This window comes from Vipera berus (assembly GCF_964194415.1).
Source record: "Vipera berus genome assembly, chromosome: 1".
NCBI lineage: Eukaryota > Metazoa > Chordata > Lepidosauria > Squamata > Viperidae > Vipera > Vipera berus.
Window position 1 is genome coordinate 35,120,166 of NC_138202.1, and position 22,362 is coordinate 35,142,527.

Here is a 22,362-nt window from a genome sequence, read left to right on the forward strand (position 1 = left end):
CTTTTCTTGTTACTAACAGCTGTTGGGTGCTCTATTTTGGGGAGGGAAAGGTTTTGTTTATAAAAAATTAATGTCCTGAATTTATAAATTATAATTTTGTTTTAAAATTAAACAAAAGCCAGCCAAGTGAATAGAAATGTCATTTTATATAGCAGCACTATGCAATGCTTATAGCATATCTTCTTTTATACGTCTTCTGTATTGATATTGTAAGTGTGCAATTTAAACTTATGTGAAGGGGCTCCTTGAGGTTTTCCTTCGTTCCAGTAGATCACGTTATTCAGTTCTCCTGAGCCTTTTACCTCCACATGTTTTGGTATTGTTTGTCTCTAGCCAGGATGTTTTTTGATTGGGAACTGTAAAAAGCTAAGGCCCCAGCTTGTCTGAAAGTCACCTAGTTAGAGAAGACTGAAAATTGGTCCATTCTCATTATCATCTCAAAGCCATTCTTTGTGCTGCTTTAAATCCCATAATGACTTCGAATCTATTCTTCTATTTCTCTACTGCTGTCTATGTTACAAGTTAATTCCAAGGTTTTAGTTTAACCTGAGGTGTCCCAGACTTCTAAAGCAGGCGTGTCAAACTGCCAGCCCACAGGCTGGACGTGTCATCCAGAAGCCACGCCGACCCCATTGACGGCAACGGAAAAACCATCCCAATACGTTGTGTGACATCATGTGATGTCACGAGTTTGACATGTCTGCTCTAAAGCAACTCTTGATCAATGTCTAATTTTTATTTCTAGGTTTGGAATTCTCCATTTATTTTTGGAGCTTTCTTCCAAAACTTTCCAAAAATCCAAAAGATGTGATGTTGTATTTTTGCATCAAAATTAAGCCAAATATTTTTAAAAATATGGTTTAGCTCAAATTTCCAGTCCATCTTCCAGTCCTGGGATCCCACATGATTCCACTGAAATTTAGTTTCCAGAATTCCTCCACGTGTAACAATGGTCTTACTTTTATGCTACTTGCCCAAGGAACCCATCTGAGATTATTCTTTATAATTTTTTATCCTGGGATGAGAGTGACATCAGCTAAAAAAAACATTTCTATTGTTGAACTAATTGGCTTTCTTTCACTGGCTCATGGTATGACCACATTCAAGGGCAGGTTGACCAGACCTAGTGTCATAAAACTCTTTAAAGACAAATCCCTGTCTCAAATGTTATAAAACTCTCAGTTTAGATTCCTAAGAGTGTTATCCTGGTTGAATCTTTCAGCTAGAATGTCTGTAGCTAAACACTGGAAATATAAAATTATGACAGCTGGTACCAGAATGTTTGAAAAATTGCTATAGCTGAGAAATTGACCTATACTCCTCAACTGTGCTTTAGTCAACCTACAGTTAAAGCCTTTGCGAGTATATGGTCTGGTTTTATATCTTATGCTATCCATGGGAACTATAATTGTTTCATGTCAGATTAATATGGGATGACTCCTTATATGTACAGTATGCATATGGCTGTATACTGTATATATGTATTGTACTTTTTATATTGTAATATCTTAATCAATAAAAATATTTAAAAATACTGGCAGAATATAAACAGAAAACCATTAACATTTAGTAAATTACCTATTCACTGTTAGTTACCCAACACAATGCAAAAAAGGAATCTGAGTCTTTAGTCCATGTATTATATCAGTTCTCCTCTACCTCAGTTTAGGCCCTGCCCTGATAACTCCACCTAAAAAGGAAGCTACATCTGTGCTGAATATGATTTCATTTTCCTTTTACTGTCAGATCAGAATCTTGACATCTTAAGAAGAGTTGTAGATAGTCTTTCAGCTGCTATTGCTTTATGCAGAAAAATACTCTTCTAATTTTAGGATCTTATAAATATACAAAGTTATGTTATAACCTAATCAATTTGTTTTAAGTATTAGATGCTATAAGATTCTACTATTTTTATGTATAGTGCTTTGTGGGTTCAATCAGTCTATTTATTTCTATTAACTAGCAAAAGAAATCCATGTTTTGGGGACTTATAAATGTTAACGCAAATAGTACAAAATTCTAGTCAGTTACCATAACAAAGAAACTACAGTAGTTTGAAAAAGATAGAAAGTACTATCTCTGGATAATTGATTTCCAAAAAGGACATTAGTAGGCCATTTAAAAGTGGGGGAAACCCCTGGTTAGAGCACCATTTTTGATGCAGGAGACCAGGTCTCAAGTCCCAACTGGTACTTAGCTTACCAGAAGGATTCCTTGGGAAAAGACCTATTAATGCTTCACCTGCCTATCTCAAGTACAAGAGAGGCACGAACCAGAAGAGTCATGCTGATTCAGTTATCACCCATATCTCTGCAGTAAGCCTTCTAATGTTGATGTAGCTGGAGAACTCCAGGCAACGCTTGTAAGGAATTTTCCTTTAGGAGATGATAAACCTAGGAAAACCTAGGCGTGAGAGTTCCAGTCCACAGCTACTTCTTTGTGGTGTGCCACAGGGTTCAGTACTCACTCCACTCTGTTTTAACATCTACATGAAATTGCAAGGTGAGGTCTTCTGACACCATCAGTACATCAATGATACTCAACTTTATACAATATCCCCATTCCAGATGCAGTGTGGCTGTTATTGCTATTGCCCAATGCCTGGAGGCTGTGTGTGTGGGGGAGTATGGATGGGGTAACCAACAGGCTTCACGTGAACCCTGACAAGATTGAGTGACTATGGGTATGTGGAACCTTGGGACCAGGCAATTTAACGTCTTTAGTTCTTGCACTTCCCCAGGCTGATCCCACATACAACCTCAGGGTGGCAATTGTGACAGGAGAGCATTTGCACAATTTCACATTGTGCACCAGTTGCACCCTTTCCTGGATTGTGAGGTTCTGCATTCAGTCACTCATGCCCTGGTCATCTTGTGCTTGGACTACTACAATGTACTGTACATGAGGCTAACCTTGAAGAATATTCGGAAGATTCAGCTGGCACAAAATATATCAGCACAAACAGTTTTAGATGTCCCAGATAACTCTGTTGTGCTACCTGCAATGGCTGCTGGTTTGCTTCTGGATCCAATTCAAGGTGTGGGTTATCACCTTTAAAGCCCTTCACGGCATGGGGCAAGGCTCTCACTGTTTCACTCCAATGGGATTGGCCTGCCTCACTTGTGATGGCAGAAGCAGCATGCTCCAGATTCCATCAGCTAAGGAATTGCAGGTGATGAAGCCCAAGAAAAGAGCCTTTTCTGCTATGGCTCCTGCCCTTTGGAACATCATTCCCCAAGAAGTGAGATCCACCCACATCCTCTTGGCCTTTGATAAAGGCCTAAAACCTTGGCTGTGCCAACTGGCTTGGGATGTCCCATTCTTGAGGTGGCTAGTAGTTTAATAAGATAAAATCCCACCTTACACACTGATTCTTATTTAACTTATTGTTAATATTAACTTTCAATTTTAAGACTTCATAATGTTAACTTCCAATTTTAAGACTTGATATTGTAATGTTTCTATTTTAATTTTGTATATTGCTTTTATGATATTGTAAGTCATCCAGGGTTGCTTGATAGTGAGATGGGTGGCATAAATGAATGAATGAATGAATGAATGAATGAATGAATGAATGAATGAATGAATGAATGAATGAATGTTAATGGACAATACTCAGGTCTGGTTTTCTCTCTAACAATCATGTTCTATATTCAGGGTTTTTAAACATAAGGAAAAAAAATATACATATTTATCCACACCACAATTACCCAAGAAAACACTACAGCATGCCATGTATCTATTACCTTAATGCATCATTTTTATAAAGAAGAAGAGTAATTCCCAGAAAGAGCAGGACAAGAAGGATTCCTATGACAATCCCAGTAATCGTAGTGCCAAGATGGCTGCTGATTCCTTGAGCACTCCAGTTGCTGCCAGTGGCTACTTGTAGGTTGGCTGTCACAATGCCAAAGAATTTTCCTGGAAAATGAGCAAATGTTACATGTCAGTGTAATTGCAGGAAGTAATCAAAATTCTGTTAGGTAGGACACAGCTCTTCTTCCATCATGCTTCTCTAGCTGATTTCCTCATTGCAGAAAGCATTGTGTTCACCAGCAAGTAACAATTATCCCCAAAGAGAACAAATGAAAGCAGCAACCGACCTCTTCATCTTTCTCTGTTTCCATTTTTTACTGCTGCAATGCACATTCCCCAGATTTGGAAAAAAAGAAACACTGTGAGACTGTTAACCCATGCACAACACAATCCTGTGTTTGTTCAGAAGTAATGTCAGTTGTGTCCAATAGTTTTGGAAAGTATATACGTCTACATAGTGTATAAAATACAAAATTATAAAAGCCAATGAATATACTACAACATAATAGCTTATAAATTAAAACAGTAGAAATAATATTATACATAGTAAGACCTTTTTGAAAATCTTAGGAGAGATTCAGGAAGGGACCACACTGGTAGAGCATATATTTGGCAAGAGAAGGGACTCAAATTCAGACTCTGGTACCTACTGCTGGATGAATGAGGTAACAAATAATAGAACAGATCTTGATCTAGGACTTTGAAAACCTCCTTTCATTCAGAGCAATATTGGACTGAATGGTAAAAAAAAGTCTGACTTGGAATAAGGCATAGTCCTTTAGGGCAGGAGTCCCTAGCCCCCAGTCCATGGGTTGCTACAGGTTCGTGGCGTGTTGGCAATCGGGGCGGGCAAGGGATGGGTGAGAGCAGGAAGCTCCATTTGCACAAGTGGCATGAACAAGAGCGAAACCATCCCCTCCCGCTACCCCCGCTGCCAGTCCACAGAGCTGAAAGGTTGGGGATTGCTGATTTAGGAGATACATGCACACTGTTATTGCTGTTGTCATTATTGGTTATATAGTGATAATTGTAAATATTATATGTCACTATTCTGATCATTGTACATATCAAAATGATGCATGATATTTTGTTTTTTTAAAAAATACAGCATTCCAGAGAGGACTGTAATTAAACCACAAAATACTACAAGATAAAAGCATTTTCACACACATACAGAGAATTGCTTGTTTAAAGCTTGTTACCAAAGCAGCTAAGTTATTCCTAGCAGTACATTAATGAAATCCTGACAGGGCAAATGGAAATAACACTTAGTGAATCTTCCAATGTCTTAATGTTTTATTAATGGCTTCTAGCACATTTAGCTTTGCATATCCAGAGCCAGAGAATTTCTTTCTCTCTCTCTTTCTATCTATGTATTTATCTATATATGCTCGACTCATATGCTTGTCACAAAGCAGACACTGAGGAAGCTATTGGATGAGACACTTTGGTTATCTAGACATTAATGCCTATTCTAACAATCAATGGTTCTTTATGGTTTTGGACAAATAATTTTCCTGTGTCTGGTAACACGATCCTTTAATTTTCATTGCAAGGACATTTGGCATGAAAAGTATTTCTTCCATGCCCTTTACTCAAGGAAAACTCTTGTACAGGCAAGGTACACTGCTTTCTCCCTGGAGCTGGACCTCTAGAATAAGGACACACCACAGCAGTACAATAGAAAGAGTTACCATGGTCTGCTATATCCTTCAGGATGTCATTAGCCAGCTGTTCAGCATGAGTGCCAGCATAGGGTCCTGTTTTATTGTCAATTAGCACAATCTGGATGATTGAGTCTAAGCCACGTGGCACAATTCTCAAGGGAGTCTGCAATTTTTTCATCTTGGACATGGCCATCTGAACACCTTTATTTCGTGGCTTTACAGAAGAAAAAGACAGAGAAATATGTCTACTTAAGCCAGTCAGACATGTTAAGCAACGTTTCTAGAAATAATAAGAATTTTTTAATTTTAGGCTAGTCATGACAATGACCAATTAACTATCTTTTTTTGACTGGATAAAAATTCATTCTTTTCCTAACAGCAAGCACTGGAATGTGTTTATCCAATGGTCCAACTCTAGTTTATTGATTTAATATTATTTTCACTGACAACCCAACTACCTTTACACTGATTGGTCACTGGATACTCCCTGATTGTTTTGGAAAGCTGTTTCCTTAAAATTAAAAATAAAATTAAACTAAAACTGGAGTGGCCAAATCAAAATTACAGTCACCTCCCTAATCTCTTTATTTCTTAATTTCCTCCCATCCCCCCTGGACATCCAGAGAATAAAACAGACATGCATAAGAGATATGTGGCTAGAGCTACTCCATTGTTGGTCTACACTAGTTTCCCATCTCTCTGTAGGAGTTTAGAGGAAGAGTTAATCGACTGATAGATTAATTAACAGATTAACTCTTTTGTCCGATTTTGCCTAACACAAAGAGCCATGTAACCCATGGAAAAACCTGGTAAGCAATGGTGGTTAAGCAGTTATGTTTTAACTGCAATTCAATAAATAGTCCAGGTTCAGATGAAAATTTAAATTTCACAATCTCATTTAGTATTTTAGCAGATATTTTGACATGGATACCACAGTTATCTTCTCTAGGTCACATCCTTCTTGGCTCCAATGAATGTTGTATTAAGAGTTATAACTAGAACTTATCTAAATAAGCTATTCAGAATGATAACAATATAACTGCTGTGCCAGCAGCACAGTGACAAGATGATTTCGCTCTAGGGCAACAGTGTAATGATCTATATACATTTCACTTTTGAGCAAAACAAATACCGGTATGATAAACGACTGCATTTTTCTTGGTTTCCAGAAAAGAAACCACAATCTGTTGTCTCTTCTCTTTCAGCATACAGTACAGATAATTATGGAACAGATAATTATGAAAGGGCCATAATTCAATGGCAGAGCACATACCTGCCTGCTAAAAGTCTCAGGTTCAGTCATGGGCAGCTTCTATTAAAGGATACAGTGAGCAAAGAGCCACCTGAGTCCTAGAAGGGATGTTGTCTCCTTCATTTATCTGTCACCCTAAAACTTCCCTTTCCAGAAGTGTCCACATGGTATACTAATAAACTGTCAAGATAGCAGCCACAATGGTGTAACTAAAGCTCTACCTATTTTTTAAGTGAAGTCAACTGCACCATCATGGTCACCATCTTGGCTTTTATGATCATGGGCTGTTCTGTCTCAAATTACTGTTCAATAATGGTAATTATTCAGACTAGTTGATTGTCTTCATGCTCACTTCCATCATGTACAAGCTTAGAATACACTTACCAGATTCAGAAAAGTGTGGAATATTCTGTCTCGGTAGACTTCAATGTCAAAATCAGCAGAGTATGTTAAGGTAATGATGACCCCTGTAATTAAAATACAGAATAAAGGTAAAGGTTCCCCCGCACATGCGTGCTAGTCGTTTCCAACTCTAGGGGCCAGTGCTCATCTCCGTTTCAAAGCCAAAGAGCCAGCGCTTGTCCGAGGAAGTCTCCGTGGTCATGTGGCCGGCATGACTAGATGCCAAAGGTGCACGGAACACGCACGGAATAAGACAACATAAAACATTTTATAATTGGATGATGGTTAATCTGTGATTGTACCGCTCTGTATTGTATTGTGAAGCCATACTTTTAATTCTGTGTCTGGTTCTGGTTGCCGTGATCAGAAATGATGCTGAGACCTTAGAATAAATGCAGATAAGAGCAACAAAGATGATAAGATGGCTGGAAACTAAGCTGTACAATGAATGGTTAAGGGAACTAGGTATCTCTAATCTAACGAAGAGAAGGATTAAGGATGACAGGATAGTTTGGGGGACATTCACACAGATGAAGGAATTGACTTTTTCTCCAAAGCACTTGAGTGACAGGACAAGAAACAATGGGTAGAAACTCATTAAAGAGAGATACTACCTGGAACAGTGAAAGCAAGTGGAACGGCTTGCTTCCTGAAGTTGTGAGAGTTGTAAGATGCCAGATGTCATCACTGGAAGCTTTTTTTTAAAAAAAATTGGACATTAATTTGACTGGGATGGTATAAGGACTCCTGCCTTAAGAGGATTGGAATAGAAGACCTCCAAGGTCCCTTCCACCCCTACAATTTTATAAATAGATTCATTTGGGTATCATCCAGTTCCAACTACGTATGTCTACACCACCCATGATTGGGTGAAATTGAGTGAAGAGGAATTATCTTGGACCATGTATAAATTGTATAATATAGTTAATGTATATAAATAATAAACTTCCTTTGTTTCCTTATTTTTAAAATAAAATCTTATGCTGCTGCATTACCAGCCTCCAGGGCCACATATGACCTATGGGCTGTGGGTTGGACATGCCAGGTCTACACACAGTCATTCATCTGCCCCTACATCTATTCCTCCATGGAAGTGTGAATTGAAACTGTAATGAATCATTCTTGGTTTTTCTGATGCCAATTAGTTCTGCAAGTTCAAGCTTGGTAGTGAAACCTTCTCTTTGGAATGTTCTCCACTATTGTGGAGATGTCTCTTAAATCGTTCAGACCTATGACTCATCTTTTCATCTAGATCTTCCCTGAGTGAATTAAAATCTACCTCAGGTAGAAGATTTTCAGTGCCATAAAAATATACATTTTAATTTGTGCTTGTTACTATGATAATTTTCTCTCAAGGATCCCTTGTAAGATGCCAGGTAAATGTGACAAATTAATTTGATTGTGTTGGGTGTTCCGAATCTTTTGCTATGCAGCAAAAATGTTTTAGGCTGTTTTCCAAGAATTTGTCTGCCAACATTAAATGGATCAGTCCATTTAACTCAGTTTCGTATACGATGACAATAATGAGGGCACTCATGGAATCATTTTAGTTTACAGGATTTTAGGCTCATTATATATGCTGTTGTATGAAGTTTTATTAATACCATGGAACATTTGTTCTTTTTATGGTGTCTTTTTTTTCTCACATCCCCAGGTCACAATCAACCACTTTAAGATCATCACTAATTCTAACTAATCTTCATCATTACATTTCTTCTCATGTCGTAGGTTCTCTTCTAATGGAGTGTTGCTGACCCTTAACTAAGCTTCTGAAATTCAATATATTTTTTTCCTTCCTTCCACCCCTTTCCTTCTCCACCCCTTTTTTTCTCTTTTCCATTTAAATATATACATACCATTTTATCTTTTATTTTGCGATTCCTTTTTTTATAATTAATTGGATCACAAATGGTCTTAATCCAAACAACCTCTATCAGGGGTTCAACAACTTAATATAAGTTAGCATGGCTTTATTTATACTCATAGCATTTTATAAATTATAGTATTACTTTTACCTTTTTTTAGTTATCTATCCTAGCCATTTAGCATTTAGATTATTCATTGTAAAATTAATTGCAATTTTATAAGATGCTTTTGCTTTCAAATAGCTGTACTCTGTAATTTTACATCAATAATTTTAACTTTATCTTATTTTATTCTATCAATATGACTTTTTATGTTTATTTCTATTTTATTGTAATTGTTATGTTATTAGTTTTAGGTATATGAACAAAATAAAATTAATTGATTATTTATTCTGTAAGTTAGCCCAATAGAGATACTTTGCTTCAAAAAGTGCCCAATTTGTTATGGGAATTAGAGTTATGGGAACTAAGAGTTTGAGAGAGAGAGAGAGAGAGAGAGAGAGAGAGAGAGAGAGAGAGAGAGAGAGAGAGAGAGAGAGAGAGAGAGAGAGAGAGAGAGAGAGAGAGAGAGAGAGAGAGATAGGCAGGCAGGCAGGCAGGCAGGCAGGCAGGTAGATAGATGATAGGATATTGGAAGCATGATTTCTGTTTGGTTCTGATAGACGAGGACTCAGAGTGGTTTAACAAGGAATGAGTTTATTGAATACACAAAGTCAACTGCCAACTGTCAAATGTTGCAACCCTTTTATAGGGAAAGCGTTTGAACTGTAACCAATACAAACAGTCTCTTTTCCCGCTCCTTGGTTGTGGCGTCCAATGATTGCACCTTATTTTCCCGCTTTAAACCTTGCAACGCTGCACTATGTTTGCAATCTCTTCCAAAGCCTATTGCTAACTATTTACATACATAACACCCCTTACCCCCCAGTTGATGTCATTTCTTTACAAAATCCATTAGGTATTTTGGTGGCCTATGTATTCTGGACGGGTATCTGTTGCTTTGGCTATTAGGGACCCTTCTTTCTGGTTGACTGCTAGGCTGCTGGTTACTACTGGACCTGGGCTCTGGGTTACTGGCTACAGATGTACTGTCTTGAATAATAGGTTGTGTTTGGGATTCTGTGGTCACTGGCCTCCTTCGCAGGGGTATTTCCCAATCAATTGGACTGAATTGTTGATGTTGGGCATCAGGGAATGTGTTATCATGCCCAACCTCTACATCGCTTTCAGGCCTAATGTTGTCTGTACTGTTTCCCCTTACTAATCTTTGGTCCCCCTCAGCAGGCACACACCCACTAGATCTTTTCCTCAGCTGGTCTATGTGTCTTTTACAGATCCTATTCCCTTCCCCCTCAATGATGTATGATAGGGGACCTAAGATTTCAGTTACCACCCCTGGAATCCATTTGTCCCCTTGGCCGTAGTTCCTGGCCCAAATCAAGTCCCCCACCTCAAATGTTCTGTTAGGAATGTCTAATTCAATGTTTGGTTGGAGTCTGTCAGGGTGTAATCTGTCCAACTTGGTCAATATTTTCCTGCCCCACCTCATTTCAGCTGGACTTTTCCCTGTAGCCGAACAAGGGGTTGTGTGTTGAGCCAACAAGAACGCAGCTAGTCTCTGATGCCAGTCTCCTCGAATGATTCTTTTAAGCGCGTCCTTAGTGGTCCTCACATTCCTTTCAGCCAATCCGTTGGAGGAGGGGTGGAAGGGTGCAGACGTCACATGCTTAATCGAGTTGGCCTTGAGGAAATCCTGAAATTCAATAGATGTGAATTGTGGCCCGTTATCAGACACTATTAAATCCGGCAACCCATGAGTGGCAAAGAGGCCCCTTAATGCCTGTATTGTTCTGCCTGCCGTTACTGAGCTGACCGGTACTACTTCTAGCCATCTAGAGTAGCTGTCGACCACTACAAGGAACGTTAACCCCTGGAAAGGTCCAGCGAAGTCAATGTGAATCCTGGACCAAGGATTCCTAGCTAGCTCCCATTTATGTGTGCGGATGTGTTGTTGTTCGGGCCTGGAACGTTGGCACAGATAGCAATTAGCAACGCATTCCTCAATGTCATGGTCCAAACCTGGCCACCACAAGTGACTCCTAGCCAGGGCCTTCATCCTTACTATTCCAGGGTGTCCCTCATGCAATTCAATTAGAATAGCTGATTTGTGGATTTCTGGAATTACTACACGAGTTCCCCAGAGTAAGCACCCCATATGAACTGATAGTTCATCTTTCCTTCTGAAAAATGGACTGTATTTTACATCCGGGTTGGCGTTGGGCCAACCACTCATGACCCAGGCCATTACTCTCCTTAAGATGGGGTCCTTATTGGTTGTCTCAGCTATGTCTTTAGCAGTTAGGGGTAAATCAGGAATATCCTGTAGGGACATTATTTGTCCCACAGGTGCAGGGTCCTCCTCTGTTATGCTAAGGGGCAATCTGCTGAGGGCGTCAGCGTGTCCCATGTCTTTGCCCGGTCTGTATTGGAGGGAAAATGAATATGCTGAGAGGAAAATGGACCATCTCAGCATCCTGGGAGACATAATTTGGGGAGTCTGTTTATCTGTGGTAAACAGTCCCAGCAGGGGTTTGTGGTCTGTCAGTATTGTAAAGTTCCTGCCATACAAGTAGTCATGGAACTTTTTAACTCCTGCCACTATGGCTAAAGCTTCCCTGTCTATTTGGGCGTAGTTCCGCTCTGCCTTGGTTAGTGTGCGGGAGTAGTAAGCAATGGGTCTTTGCATTCCCTGGGTGTCTAAATGGCTGATTACTGCCCCAACGCCATAAGGCGAAGCATCGCACGCCAGGTAGATTGGTCTGTTTTCTATAAAGTGGGTTACTGTGGAACTACTGGAAAGGATGTCTTTTAAGGTCTGGAAACTCGCTTTGTGCTTGTCTTGCCAATGCCACGGGGTCTTCTTATCTAAAAGCCTGTGCAGTGGTTCTGCAATGGCAGCCTTATGTGGCACAAAAGTGTGATAAAAATTTACCAAGCCTAAGAAGGCCTGTAGCTCAGCCTTGTTCCTTGGTTCAGGAGCCCCTTTTATTGCTTTAATCTTTTCAGGGGTAGGGTGGACTCCGCTTTTGTCAATCCTGAACCCCAAAAAATCAGTGGATTTAACCCCTATGCTACATTTTTCCTTTTTTAATTTTAATCCAGCCTTTCTGAATCTACCCAGTACCTGTTCCAGCCGCTCTACTAACATTCCTTCATCTTTTCCAGCTATTAGGACATCATCAAAGTAAGGGCATACTCCAGGTATGCCCTTTAAGGTCCTCTCCATCACTTCTTGGAAGATGCCTGGAGCTGCTGCAATTCCAAATTGCAGTCTGTGGACTCGGAACGCCCCCTTGTGGGTAACAATTGTCTGTGCCTCTGCAGCCTCTTTGGAAACAGTCAACTGTAAGTACGCATGCGCCAAATCGAGCTTGGCGAAGATGGCGGCGTCCTGGATCGTGGCGAGGACCTGCTTCACCGTCGGGACCGGGTAAGCATGCTTTTTCATTCCAATGTTGAGGGTGGCTTTGTAGTCGGCGCAGATTCTCACGTCCCCATTGGGTTTGAGGGGTGTGACAATCGGCGTCTCCCACAAACCGCCCTCAACAGGTTCTAAAACTCCGAGGCCTACAAGCCGGTCGAGCTCGGCCTCGATTTTTTCTTTTAAGGCAAAAGGTACCCTCCGGGCCTTTAGCCTGATTGGATTTACTGAGGGGTCTAGGTTAAAATTAATGGGGGGCCCTTTGTACTTGCCTAGCGACCCATCGAATACGTCTGCAAATTCTTTGCAGACGGATTCGAGGGTCTTATTTCTAATCACTGAATTTATTCCCCCTATCCAAATTCCTAGGGCAGGAAACCAATTAAGCCCTATTAAGCTGGTCCTATTCCCCTCCGTAACTATCAAATCTAAGACCCCCTTAAACCCCTTAAAATTTACTTTAAGGCTGGTCTTCCCTTTTACGATTATTGGACTTTTTGGAAGTCCATCAATTGAATATTTGTTGGTTTAAGTGGAATTCTTTTTCCGCTTAGTTGTTCAATTTTCTCAAGGGTTTCAGTGGAAATTATCGACACTGAAGCCCCTGAGTCGATTTCCATTCTGCAAGGGACCCCTTGCAGAAGGACTGTGATTTTTAATTTTCCGTCCGGAAAATTGTGCCCCCTTCTCCGCCGTCTCCGATTGACGCGGGCCACCTCCCTTAGGGTTGGACTTTTCACCCGGGGTTTAGGGGTCTCCTTGCCACTAGCATTAGGGGTTACCTTACCCTCTGGCCACACATCGACTTCGTTCAGACGGGTGTCCCGAACGCGATTTCTGCAGATGGCCTGGATGTGGCCAGTCTTGCCGCAAGCCCTGCACTTGGCGGTACGAAATCGGCAGGAAGCGCGGGAATGGTTGCCGCCGCAGCTGCCGCATCGGTTCTGGGTTTCGTTGTCGCGTGGTCTAGTTGCGGTGTCCCGCCACGGTCGTTGTGCCCCAGTCGGTGGTCTTTGCGGTGTTGCGGGTTGTTGCCGGCGGCCGGGTTCGGGCCCCTCGCTTCTGAGTTCTCTTGGTGCCATCTTACCGAATCGCCTGGAGACTTCGGCGATCTCTTCCTCCCACTGCTGATCCACCTCCCCACAGTCCACATAGCCCTCTTGGTTAATTTCGGGGGCAGCCGCCATGCTACTGCGGGGGGGGTCGCGATAGCCGGTTGACTCATACGTTAGAAGTTCGTCGAGCACGTCCTGTAAATCGCCGGTAGGTTTGGCGATTATTCTATTTTGTAATTGTTCATCCCGTAAGCCCAGCACGACTCTGTCCCTGATTCTAATTTCTAAATTATCGTATTTGCAACGTACTGCGGCTTCCCGGACGGCAGCGACGAATTTCTGTATGGACTCCCCCGGTCTCTGATTCCTCTTCTCGAAGATGCGCCGCCAAAAAAGTTCGGACCTTCGGGGAGTAAAGTGAACTTTTAATTTTGCGAGGAGGTCAGCATAGGGCACGCTGGAGACTGGTTGAGGCTGGCACAGCCCGACAGCAACTCTGTAGACCGGTGTGCCGCAGATTGTCAGGAGTGCCGCCGCTTTTTTCCGGTCGTCGGTGATTCCGTTCACTAACAGGAATCCTTCGACCTGCCCGATGTATTCTTCCCAATCTTCGGGGAAGTTAGGGTCGAATTCCTTCAGTGACCCGATCTGCGCCATTCGGAGAATTTTCTTATTCTGCCGCGGCCGCTCGGTTGACTTTGACACGTATTCGAATTCCGCCGCCTTTGCGCGACAATTCCGCCGATTCTCTGGTCTTCTGTCTATCCCACCTTCGTCGCCAATTGTTTGGTTCTGATAGACGAGGACTCAGAGTGGTTTAACAAGGAATGAGTTTATTGAATACACAAAGTCAACTGCCAACTGTCAAATGTTGCAACCCTTTTATAGGGAAAGCGTTTGAACTGTAACCAATACAAACAGTCTCTTTTCCCGCTCCTTGGTTGTGGCGTCCAATGATTGCACCTTATTTTCCCGCTTTAAACCTTGCAACGCTGCACTATGTTTGCAATCTCTTCCAAAGCCTATTGCTAACTATTTACATACATAACAATTTCAGTGGCACTGACTTTCAGCATTTCACAATCTATTCACCACAGGGAACAGTGAGGTCTACCTAGTTAAGGTTTTACTCTGTATCATTTTTTATGTATCATTCTGTCTCCTCTTTGACATTGCTAGTCTCAGATCATTTCCTTCTGCTTATGCTCTCAGGCCTGCATACGCAGAGCACGTGGTCTTAGCTCTCCTTTTTAAGGACATGGTTGGCTTTACCTATCTCAATCCCCATCATGTCTTTCCTTAAATACATTTCTTTTCTGGTAGAGTTATAAAGCTTACTTCATTGATCATTGTCCAGGTTAGATTCCTATTCTCAGAAACCTTATACACATATAGAAACTTTTTCATTTCCATGCAAAGCTCTACCATGGAGTTTCCCAATCATGTGAATGAGCAGAGTGAGGGAATAGGGTGATCATCAGCCCATGTCTTACATACAAGGGATTAGAGGAATTTGCTCTTCTGTCACACAATGACAAAACATAACACACAATACAGTTGCAACAATAATTACTCACCACATATTTCACAACAATGACCAGTAGGCTTTATTGCGTCTTTGCACGTAACCATTGGACATTCATTCCTAGAATTTTGGAGCAAGGCAGCACAGATTCTCTCATGGCTCTTTAAATTAAAAAAATATCATTGAAAAGAAACTACATGATTGACTTCTGATAATTCCAACATAGCCTATCAAGAGTTTTCATAAGAAAAATTATTACCACATTGTCACAATTAATCCATTTATAAAGGGTGAAAACTAGGCTTGGAATCAAGTTAACTTCCCTCCCTCTCTTGTCCCTTTCAGAGGTGGAACCTCACACCAGAAACTACAGGAAACCATTTAAATCATAGGCATAATCCATAACAGAGATCAATACTTTGAATAGAAGTACTGCAATGCACGATCTAGTATGTTCTAAAAGAGGGCTTTTCAAACCACGGTACACGTAGCACTGATGGCACTTCAGCACTTGGTGGGTGGTATGCATAGGCGGGTTGAAAAGCACTGTAAAAAAAAGTGTAAAACAAAGTGCAAAAATTGATGTTCTGAAGAGGCAGCAGTGCCAGAGAGGCCTGGGGGATAGTTAGCTGGAGGTGTGGTGTTACCGGGGCTCTGCTAAGAGCTCAGGATCTGTGCCCACGGCTACAGCTGATTAGCGTTTCCAGCACCCACACGTACTCTTCAGCTGGAGATTCAGCTGGAGCCGTGGTGTGGCTGGGGCTCTGCTGAGAGCCCAGGATCAGCGCACACAGCTCCAGCAGATCTGCGCTTCCAGCACACCTGGAAGAAGAAAGGAAGAGGGGGGGGAAGAGAAGATATATAAAAGGAGGAGGAGGGAGAGAGAGGATATAAAAGGAGGAGGGGGAGAGAGGAGAAATATAAAAGGAGGAGGAGGGGGGAGAGAAGAGAAGATATAAAAGGAAGAGTAAAACCGGTCGTTTTTTCCCTTTTTTAAAATGGTTTGTAACATTTTATTAGATTGTAGAATAAAATACAAAAATACAAAAGCACATAGTGGGACACAGTGGGGAGGAAAAAGGGAAAGAAAAGTGAGGGGGAGAAGGGGGGAAAAAAGGTATTGACTTCCAACTTCCTCTATTGCAGTAGAATGAAGCATTAACATCGAACCTCAACTTTTTACTTTTCCATAATGGTATAAACTAGCCATTTCTATAACAACAAATCAATCTAATCAATAAAACCCAAAATTCCCCCCCCTTTTTTTTCCTAATCATCAAGTTTTTGACACCTTGCTAAGCACTGATGGTACTCGAATATTGTCATGTCCTAAAAGTGTTACAATCTGTGAAAAGGTTGAAAAGCCCTGTTCTAAAATATACACACATTGTTGGCACGCTGACTCTTCAGGAAGGCCTAAAGAGGTCAATTGTTCAGGATTTAGGGTACTACACCTCCGTAGACATGAATGCCATTGCCCAGTTTCCTTTCTTAGTTTACAGGATCAACAGTTCTTTCTGCCTGAATGGATGCTTATGACTCAGTCAATCCACTGAATTTGTTCAACAATATAGGGTTTTAAATAGGTCATTCCATTTCCTTCAATCCTTTCATTGGTAGTAGTCTCTTAATAGCAGAAACTAGAACAGAGAGAGCCTATCTGTGGCTCTAATGTTGCCCATGGTTTCATTTCAAAGGCCCTCTGTCAGAGATTCCTTCTGATTCATAGGAGCAGAAATACGCCATTTCTTTGGAGGTGACATGCACTGATATATCTCCTAGGGAATGTGACCTGGGCAGAAAACAAAATTCCCCACCCTGATACCAAGTCTGAACACAAGGACTTACTGCTGAGTTTCCACATTCGCAACCAGATTTGTCTGGACATCTAGTATGTGATAACCGGAGTGTCCCTTGCCCATGGAATTGAAGTCTTGCAGAAGAGCTCTGCATGTATTCTGTCAGGGCACTGTCACTGGTGAAGTTCTGATTCCAATTCAGAGAAGGAAGGACAACACAAAATCAGCAAATCATTTCCTTCTATAGCAAATCACCATCAAAATAGTTTAATTAAACCTCCTCCCCTCAAAATATTAACTGCATTGCAACAGAGAACGAATGTTTTGGGGAGAGGGAGTGAATGCAGTGAGTAGGACAACCAATCACAAAGAAGGTGGGCACCTGTCATACATATGAGAGCTGTGATTTTTCCATTATTTTTCTGTTTGTTTTTTGAATGAGCAGATGGGTTTGCCTTTGTTTTCCTAAATTGTGTTTGCATTATACTAAAAATATGTGTACTTTTGGTGTCAGTATTGTAGGAATTCAGATTGCTAGGTATCATGGATCTCACCATCCATGTTTGGAGTAGATTCCAGAAATCTCTCTCTCTCTCTCTCTCTCTCTCTCTCTTTCTCTCCCTCCCTCCCTCCCTCCCTCCCTCCCTCCCTCCCTCCCTCTCTCTCTCTCTCTCTCTCTCTCTCTCTCTCTCTCTCACACACACACACACACACACACACACACACACACACTAACCTAGGAAATACACAGGGATATGTTACTCTAGACAGACAATTGACTGCTATTAAAGCAGCTTGATGCCCTCTGGATGTATAGGAAATCAATTCCCATAATAGCCATCCAACACAACCATAGAATGTTGGAAGGTATAAAGCTGGGAAAATTATATTAATGCTTCAGACTGGAAGTAACTTTACACATTTTCTATCAGACATTTCCTTCCCCCATTCTTCTTGCTACTTCAGCTTCTTTTGGCAGTGTAACAAAAACTTAAATCTAAGAGTTTATAAACTCTTAAATTATTTTTAATATGTTTCCTATGCTGCCCATCTCTGTTTTGCAAGCCAACTTCAGCTATTTCAGTTCAGATTGCAGAAGCTCTGCAATGGGACTGGGCTTGTGTGCTCAGTCCATACTATGTCACAGCAAGACCTGATTGGTCATTTCCCTGCCTCTGGCTCCTCCCATTCCTGTAGGGAAGGCAAGCTTCATTGAATGTCCACTGTGTAGGTAGGTCTCATCCTTTTTCTCTTGAGGATTGTTCCCTCCTCACTCATTTCTGTGCTTTTTCTTCCTTTTCCAGGTATTTGCACACATGGAAGCCTTCACTATCACTACCCTTCATAGATTATCACTTTTGACCCTAACACAGACCCCTTTCCTTTTGTTTTTTCCGTTTGGTAACATCATCACAGCTCTGATGTTACGACACAAGCAATAGGGAATGGGCTGTCCTTTCAATACTACCTTCCTGTTTATGTCCACGGGAACTCAAGCAAGAAAGAACTGGGTGTTCACTGAAGCAAAGTAGCAATGATCCTGTGTTTCAACATAAAGATGTTTTAAAAATAAAGAGAAAGGCAAGGAAGTTGTGCAGTGGTCTGGAACTGGGAGACCAAGGGGAGCATGATTGGCAGATGTAAAGGCGGAATGGAGATGAGTTTCTAAAGCTGAGGAATGTCCATTAATGTAAAAGGCTGTTGTTGAATCAAATGCAAATTTATAGAAAGGGTAGCACCTGCAACCCAGCAGAGAACAGAGAAACCCAGCATGTTATTTATTTATTAGATTTTGTTTTAATCCCATTGTGGGAAGTCAGCTCCCCCCCACCCATAGAAATAAATATTTTTGGAAATATTTAAAAGACAGAATATATTTCCCTAAAGGATTTAAAGGCAGAAACTAACCACCACCCCCAGTCTCTGTCCCAAACAGAAACCAAGTCTGCAGAATTACAGGTCAGAAAGACTGGAATCAGGAAACTGGGATTAGGAAGAAAGATACCTAGAATCAACACCAAAAATCTGTGTCATCAGCCACAGCCCCAGGGAAGCAGGATATAACCCTTGGGACATAATAGGATTAATCCAGCACCATCAGAATATCAGAAAGGTACACCCAGACTCAGGTCAGAATACATGACACAGGAAATACAAAGCCTCAAACAGGAACAGGAAACAACTCCAAACAAAAGGCTCCAGAGGGTATAAAAACCCACTCCCTACATGTGCTCACTCTCTTTCTCCCAGAGCCATCTTTCTGTCTGGCTCTCCTCTTCAATAAACTGCAACCTTCTTTCTAAAGCAGTTGCCATGTTGTTTATCCCAGGCTTGGATTGAACCATGATGAAGACTTTTCCTTCAACACCATCTTTATTACAGCCAATGTATTAATGGCTGCAATAGGCAGTAGCCAGCTGTTGGAAGCAAGGAGGTGTATAAGGCATTGCAGCCAATCAGATGTGGGTCTTCAATTAGTATGAAACAAAGTGCTGGAGACCACACCATTGAAGGGCTTAAGTGGTCTGGTTGGAAACAGCATCTTTTGAATCAAAACTGGAAAACACAAGTGTACAGTGTATTTGCAACATTAACCTCCATTTTTACATTTTGGAAATAGTGAGTGGCATGTCCTGGCAATGGGCCAAGTATAAAGTGCAGATCTGCCCTGCATTGCTCTTTAAATGAGTCTAGATCCTGTAAACATTTTAGCAATTGTATAACAGATGCTGTGATCTTTCTTCCTAAGTCTGCTTACTGGGCCAATATCTTTATATTTATATTTTGAAATAAAAATTCTGAATGCCTTGCAGGGCTATGTGCTGTGCAATGACCTGACCTGATTCTTTAGATATGATATCCCTCCTTTTTTTAATCACACACATACACACACATTGTGTTTTTCTCATCTGGAATGAATGCTCTGGAATGAATGCTCTTGCTCTAAGGCAGAAGTATCAAACTGCCAGCCCGCGGGCCAATTGCATCATGCAGAGGCCACACCCACTCCAGCTCCGGCAATGTGAAAAAAGTCGTGATATGTCACAACACATCACGTGACGTGGTGAGTTTGACACCTGTGCTCTAAGGGAATGTGTATGTGTTGAATTGACTGAGTTAATAAAGTGGAGCTAAATATTTGAAAGTAATTCAGTTTATTTTCCATGGCATTCAATATAAATTTGGAAAAAAGTTGATATTACTAGTTGTGAGCTTTTCTGGAAAAAAGGAGACACAGTGTAAGGCGATGAAATAGCAGCATCTATTTTACCTGCCCCATGATTGAAATGCTCTTAAGCTGTATCACTTGCTCAGAGTTGATGTTCACTCGGAAGGAGGTTTCAGGCTGAAAAATGACATCATCATACTGGCATGGAACTCGTTCTTCGTCAACAAGGAAAATGTATTTTCCCAGATCTAAGTTTTCCAAAGAGTTTGCAGCATGCCATATCGTAGGATCATACCATTCATAATTGTCTGTACTTTTAAATGTGATTTCTGAAGCTAATAATGAAAATGAGAGAGAGAGAGAGCAATAGATGAAGTCCATTTGTCTTCACTGATTTTAAAAAATTGCTCATAAACCTGCAAAATGAACTCTGAGATTATTTTCTTTTAAGTCTAAGAACATTTGACTTTCCTGAGCCAATTTATTATGCATAAGGCAAGAAGAATGAGGGTTCTGAGAAAGTTGCCTTTACCAAAAATTGAATCTCTCCATGTTATGCAGAATTAACATTTTTTTCTTGTAATATGTGGCTTCTATCATATAGATGGACAGGGGCAGTGGTGTCCATAGCTTTTTTTATTTAAAAAGTTTTACAGTACATTTTAACTTTATCAATCCCCCCTCCCCCACCCCTATCTAACCCTCCCTATCCCTCTCCCCCATTCCCCCCTCCCCCCCCCGACTTCCCAGAGCTAAATACAGGGTATAAAAACGAAAAACAAACATAAGCATCCATATGCTATCTACAATAAACTATTAATTCTATCACCCTCTAGCTCATGTAAAATGATTACAAACAATATTAATATTACAGATAAAAAAAGAAGAAAAACAGAAAAAGGAGCTTTACTCAAATGCTAAATGAAATTTCTTAGTCCCATATTATCATATTAATTTAAAAAAAAACTTTCATCTACTATTTACCTCTAATTTCTAAACAAATTCTCAATTATGCGCCAGAAGCGCCTATCTCTATTAACCTTATTAATCTCCCACCAAACTGAACTATGATCAAAAATAGTTCTTGCATATATCACACCAAATGTCTCACAATTCCAGATCATCCTTGAGTTCAAATAAAAAGGAAATTTAGGCAATCTAGCATGACTCATGACACGCTTAAAAAAAAACACCCGCTTTATCCATCTGTATGTCTAGGACACCATTCCAATCTCCAATGGAAAAAAAAATTAAAAAATTTTATAATCCAATTAAGTACCCTTTATGTGTAGTAAGTTAAGAAAAATCAACTTGTTGTTAATTAGGAGCTTGCGTACCCAATCTTAAATTCAGTAAATACTTTTGATCCATAACCCTAATATGCGTTTCTTGCAACCAAAAACATCAGTCTTAAATTGTTTTAAATATTGAAAGACTTTCTTTCTCCTCTATGATGAATTTAATCCACTGACATTCTAAATTAGAAATTTAGTCACCAATCTTGACGCCCCAAAGCTTTTGGAGCATGTCTGAAATGGCCCCTGTAACTTCTTTGGACCGCGCCCCTCCCACAGCTTCACTGTAAGTACGCTTTGGAAGTTCCATAACTTTCTGCTGGTCTTGCTCTTGCTCTCGTCTTGCTCGTCTTAGGGCGGCACGCGACATCCTCTGCTCTCCAGCAGCAGCCGATGAGACTGTAACTTGATCCCCTCCAACACCATTCTCCTCTGTCTGTCTATCTGCAACATCTTGAGGCTTTCCCTCGCCATATCCTTTTGCAGCTTCCAGAAGTGATAGGGGGGTTGCTTTTAACACGTTGCTATAAAAATCACGTGCCTGGGCCACAGTAACCAGATGATGTCTTTTACCTTCGTGCATCACCACCAGTCCAACTGGAATCTCCCATCTAAACTTGATATCACATTTCTTAAGTTCCTGTGTAAGAAATGCAAAATCTTTCCTTCTCCTTAAAATCTTTGGAGGAATCTCTTTTAAAACCAGGACTTCTTGCTCAGCAACTACCAATTTAGTATCATAAGCAGCTTGAATGACTTCATCTCTAATTACTCTCTTTGTAAAATAGACCACCACATCTCTGGGTAACTTCCTCTGTCTTGCAATCCATGAATTTACACGAAAAATTTTATCCATGCTTCCCTCAATTTCAGATGCTGGCTGGCCCAATACCACTTCCAAAGCCTCAGAGATCAGCTGCTTTAAATCTTCTTTAGGATTCTCTTTTAAGCCCCTTATTCTAATAGCATACTGCATCTGATGGTACTGAACAAGGCTCAATTCTCCATCCATTTTATCCCTTATATTTTCATTCTC

The 22,362-nt window shown here is 40.8% G+C and overlaps 1 protein-coding gene across 1 annotated transcript in view; it reads right to left on the bottom strand.

Annotated features, from left to right (window-relative positions):
• AMN (amnion associated transmembrane protein) overlaps positions 1–22,362 on the bottom strand; it is a gene marked incomplete at both ends in the record, with an annotated part of 128,885 nt that overhangs the window by 9,419 nt on the left and 97,104 nt on the right. The window contains 5 exons of the mRNA XM_081322623.1: positions 5,511–5,697; positions 7,120–7,202; positions 15,116–15,224; positions 16,912–17,049; positions 20,134–20,366. Coding sequence (XP_081178749.1) covers positions 5,511–5,697; positions 7,120–7,202; positions 15,116–15,224; positions 16,912–17,049; positions 20,134–20,366 — 750 coding nt within the window. The remainder of the gene's footprint in view (positions 1–5,510; positions 5,698–7,119; positions 7,203–15,115; positions 15,225–16,911; positions 17,050–20,133; positions 20,367–22,362) is intronic.